Genomic DNA, 4,987 nt, shown 5'->3' with positions numbered 1-4,987 from the left:
ATAAAGAAAACAAAAAATTACCTCTTTAGACTATATGTTGTGCTATATTGAAAATATTTTAGAAAAACCCATCTAAGTGCTAGAACACACACATATGCACTTAGCATCCTCAACTAGATGAGCTAACATGTCAAATATTGTTAGACATAGATCTAACAAGCACTTTATATTTTGTAGTCTTATAGACTAAACTAGCAAATCAGCGGTTAGGATCATGGGGCCCACTTTATATATTATAGTCTTATAGACTAAACTAGTAAATCAGCGGTTCAGATCATGGGGCCCACTTTATATTTTGTAGTCTTATAGACTAAACTAGCAAATCAGCAGTTCGGATCAAGTGGCCCACTCTATATTTTGTAGTCTTATAGACTAAACTAGCAAATCAGAGGTTAGGATCATGGTGCCCGCTTTATATTTTGTAGTCTTATAGACTAAACTAGCAAATCAGCTGTTCGGATCATGGGGCCCACTTTATATTTTGTAGTCTTATAGACTAAACTAGCAAATCAGCGGTTCAGATCATGCGGCCCACTTTATATTTTGTGGTCTTATAGACTAAACTATAAAATCAGAGGTTTGGATCATGGGACCCGCTTTATATTTTGTAGTCTTAGAGACTAAACTAGCAAATCAACGGTTCGAATCATGGGGCCCACTTATATTTTGTAGTCTTATAGACTAAACTAGCAAATCAGCGGATCAGATCATGGGTCCCACTTTATATTTTGTAGTCTTATAGACTAAATTAGCAAATCAGCGGTTCAGATCATGGGACCCACTTTATATTTTGTAGTCTTATAGACTAAACTAGCAAATCAACGGTTCGGATTATGGGGCCCACTTTATCTTTTGTAGTCATAGAGACTAAACTAGCAAATCAACAATTCTGATCATGGGGCCCACTTTATATTTTGTAGTCTTATAGACTAACCTAGCAAATCAGCAGTTCGGATCATTGGTCCCACTTTATCTTTTGTAGTCTTATAGACTAAACTAGCAAATCAGCGGTTCGGATCATGGGGCCCACTTTATATTTTTTAGTCTTATAGACTAAACTAGCAAATCAGCGGTTCGGATCATGGGGCCCGCTTTATATTTTGTAATCTTATAGAATAAACAAGCAAATAACCGGTTTGGGTCATGGGGCCCGCTTAATCTTTTGTAGTCTTATAGACTAAACTAGCAAATCAAGGTTCGGATCATGGGGCCCACTTTATATTTTGTAGTCTTATAGACTAAACTAGGAAATCAGCGGTTCGGATCATGGGGCCCACTTTATATTTTGTAGTCTTATAGACTAAACTAGGAAATCAACGGTTCGGTTCATGGGGCCCACTTTATATTTTGTAGTCTTATAGACTAAACTAGCAAATTAGAAGTTCGGATCATGGGGCCCACTTTATATTTTGTAGTCTTGTAGACTAAACTAGCAAATCAGCGGTTAGGATCATGGGGCCCACTTTATATTAGCGGTTTGGATCATGGGGCCCACTTTATATTTTGTAGTCTTATAGACTAAACTAGCAAATCAGCGATTCGGTTCATGGGGCGCACTTTATATTTTGTAGTCTTATAGACTAAACTAGCAAATCAGCGGTTAGGATCATGCGGCCCACTTTTTATTTTGTAGTTTTATAGACTAAACTAGCAAATCAGCGATTACGATCATGAGGCGCACTTTATATTTTGTAGTCTTATAGACTAAACTAGCAAATCAGCAGTTCAGATCATGGGGCTCACTTTATATTTTGTTGTCTTATAGACTAAACTAGCAAATCAGGGATTAGGATCTTGGGGCCCACTTTATATTTTGTAGTTTTATAGACTAAACTATCCAATCAATGGTTCGGATCATGGGGCCCACTTTTTATTTTGTAGTCTTATAGACTAAACTAGCAAATCAGCGGTTCGGATCATGGGGCCCACTCATTTCCACATCATTTTCCCTAATTTCCATGTCAGATGTGACATTTTCCACCTAGGCTCCTTCGAAATCCCGTAAAGTTAAGTAAACATGTGAATTTTAGCTTTCTCGGGAAAAAAAGGGTGTTTTCTAGGAATTTTGTCTCCTGGGAACGCGAGTGAACAGAGCGTTATAGACTAAACTACTCACACAATTTCATGGAAAGCTAGGCACGTGTGATTATTAAAGGCATCTTATGGGCTAGCTTTATGGGTAAACTTGTCGTTTTGGAAGTCTTTACAGCAAAAAGTAACGTCGGTTTAGTTTAGGGACCTTGTGGCAATAATTTTTTAAAAGTAATACTTGGTGGACAATATCAAAATTTTAAGGACTATTTGGCTTATATTATTTGTAGGAGGGACTTTTTGGCAAAAATCCCTCTTTTTTTGTATTCTTTAATTAGAATCCTCTCTCTTTGTCCTACTTATTTGTTTTTCGCCCGCATTGTATTATAATGAGGTACCAAGCTGTAGGGAAGCATTCCACTGCATGTACGTACGATGGTCTGTATATTAGGATAAATTATTTTAGGGAAGCATTCCTGGGAGAGAGGATTTGTCTCTCTCTCGGCCCTTTATTTTGACGGTTGGGCATCTTATAATTTCTCTAGTCTATGATCTAAACCGTCAAATTGTAAAGGGGGAAGGAGACAAAATGGAAAAGTAAGAAACGGTGCTTTCCCTTGGATTAAAAATCAAGGGAGAGAGGGTTTGTCACTCTCCGCCCTTTATTTTGACGGTCGGGCATCGCATAATTTCTCCATAATTTCTCCATAGACAAAGCCGCACTCTCACAGAACCTCACAGTGTCTGCAAAAAATGGTCGGAAAAGTTGAGTAACCGTTGACCGGCCAAAGCCATGGAACCTGCATCTCTTCTTCTCCCTCTACCGGATATTCTCCACAGGTCTATCCCTCTCTCTCTCTCTCTCTCTCTCTCTCTCTCTCTCTCTCTCTCTCTCTCACACAGACACACACACACGCGTATCTTTCTGTCTATTTTCATCTGAAACCCTAAACCCGTTGCAGAAAAAACCCTACCAAAGTGGTTGGAAGGAGTAGAACTAAAGCCCCAAGCTCAAACCGTCTCGTTGAAAATTCCACTTTCTCGGGTGGATCTCCTTTGAGTTTCTCTAGTGGATCTCCTTTGAGATGTAAGTTTCAAAAACCCATTAAACATTTTCGATTCATTAAACTTTTTCGATTACAAGTATCTTCAGACACAGACAACAGCCATCCACCCGTCCTCGCTTCCGAAATAAACTCAAACAACGCACCCGAACCAGAAATCTTTCTCAGCAAATGGACTGCCCCTAGGTATCTATGGAGGGGTTTATCCGTATTAATACTCTCAGGACAAGTAATTATCAGGACCCTGAAGGGTAAAATTCACTGGAAGAATACCCTCCAGCAGGTCGAGAGGGTCGGCCCTAGATCGATCGGGGTCTGCCTCTTGACATCTGCCTTTGTTGGCATGGCTTTCACAATCCAATTTGTTAGGGAATTCACAAGATTAGGGCTAAATAGGTCTGTTGGGGGTGTTCTAGCCTTAGCATTTTCAAGAGAGTTAAGCCCTGTGGTCACATCAATTGTGGTTGCGGGGCGTATAGGGAGTGCATTTGCCGCAGAATTAGGGACAATGCAGGTCTCCGAGCAGACCGATACATTGAGAGTGTTAGGGACTGAACCTGTGGACTACTTGGTTACCCCAAGAGTTATAGCTTGTTGCGTGGCTTTGCCATTTCTGACTCTGATGTGTTTCTCTGTGGGGATGGCTTCGAGTGCACTACTTGCGGATGCGGTCTATGGGGTGAGCATTAACATTATATTGGATTCGGCTCAGAGAGCTCTGAGGCCTTGGGATATAATTAGCGCGATGATAAAGTCACATGTCTTTGGTGGAATCATTGCTGTTGTGAGCTGTGCGTGGGGGGTTACAACTCTCGGGGGCGCTAAGGGTGTTGGTGAGTCGACAACTTCGGCTGTTGTTATTTCTCTTGTTAGTATTTTTATCGCAGATTTTGCGCTCTCTTATTGTTTCTTTCAGGGTGCAGGGGACTCGCTTAAGTATGCTATGGGTTGATTTTTGTTCTGGATTTCAGTGTTATGTTGGTCTAGTCATGATGTTTGGTGGTATGTAAAGGTGAATGTGCTTGCCAAAGTCCCTTCCTGTTGCTTAGTGGGTTGGTTTCACCACTGTTGATGTGCTTGTAATAGTATAATGTCTAAACAATGAATCCATGTGGTATTCTTATTACAACAAAGCTGAAGTAATTTTTTCACAATCTCATTTTGTTGGTTTTTGCTGTTTTACCAATAGGAGACTGATTTGAGGATCTATCACATGAAATGATCATGGAATTTAATATCTATAGAGTTTGATTCTGCCGATGATTAAATGATCATATAACAATGGACAGTGTTGCTACCCTTAATCATATAAACTTGCAATTTAGTCTACCACGGAAACCATTCATTTAATACATTGGGTGATGGTAGAGAGCTATCTCGTTGATCCCTATACTTCTATAGTACATAAGAAAGTGAATGTTCTCCTTTCTGTTGAGATGATTTTACTCTGGATAATTAAGGATTCTTCTTATTTTCTTTACTATGATAAAGATATTATTCATAACTCTTTATGAAATTAACCATTCAAAAAAAAAAAACTCTTTCTGAAATTACACTAGGGCATATTATTCATAAATCATTATGAAATTACACTATGGAAAAAAATGCCGAATGTAATTTCATGATTAAGGATTCTCCTTATTTTCTTTAATATGACAAAGATATTATTCATAAACCAGTATGAAATTACACTCGGGCAAAGAAGGCACAAAATACCATTATGATATTGGTTTTTACCTTCCATAGCATCATTGTACTTTTTTATTAACATCACTAAACATGCATATAAACACATTTTTACCTCATACTGAATGTATGATCTCATCAATAATATGGACTAACCTTCATGGGCCTGAACTATAGAAGCCCAAGCAATAATTTCAGGAGAACCT

At 38.8% G+C, this 4,987-nt stretch overlaps 1 protein-coding gene across 1 annotated transcript; it reads left to right on the top strand.

Annotated features, from left to right (window-relative positions):
- Nucleotides 1-2,561: 2,561 nt before the first annotated feature.
- LOC143885345 (protein TRIGALACTOSYLDIACYLGLYCEROL 1, chloroplastic-like) lies at nucleotides 2,562-4,254 on the top strand. The gene is made up of 2 exons (XM_077389473.1): nucleotides 2,562-2,871; nucleotides 2,994-4,254. The coding sequence occupies exons 1-2, from the start codon at nucleotides 2,825-2,827 to the stop codon at nucleotides 4,045-4,047; spliced, it is 1,101 nt and encodes a 366-aa protein (XP_077245588.1). The 5' UTR covers nucleotides 2,562-2,824; the 3' UTR covers nucleotides 4,048-4,254.
- The last annotated feature ends 733 nt before the right edge of the window (nucleotides 4,255-4,987 follow it).

This window comes from Tasmannia lanceolata, unplaced genomic scaffold (assembly GCF_043159265.1).
Source record: "Tasmannia lanceolata isolate RefF3 unplaced genomic scaffold, GAP_Taslan_0.1 ptg000008l, whole genome shotgun sequence".
NCBI lineage: Eukaryota > Viridiplantae > Streptophyta > Magnoliopsida > Canellales > Winteraceae > Tasmannia > Tasmannia lanceolata.
Note: the sequence above shows the minus strand (reverse complement) of the source record. Positions and strands in the feature narration are given on the sequence as shown.

What these genes read in the sequence shown, in the direction of transcription:
- LOC143885345 (XM_077389473.1), top strand. Translation starts at nt 2,825, where the DNA reads ATGGAACCTGCATCTCTTCTTCTCCCTCTACCGGATATTCTCCACAG. An exon ending in CTACCGGATATTCTCCACAG is followed by an intron (nt 2,872 to 2,993) that starts GTCTATCCCTCT and finishes AACCCGTTGCAG; the next exon opens with AAAAAACCCTACCAAAGTGG.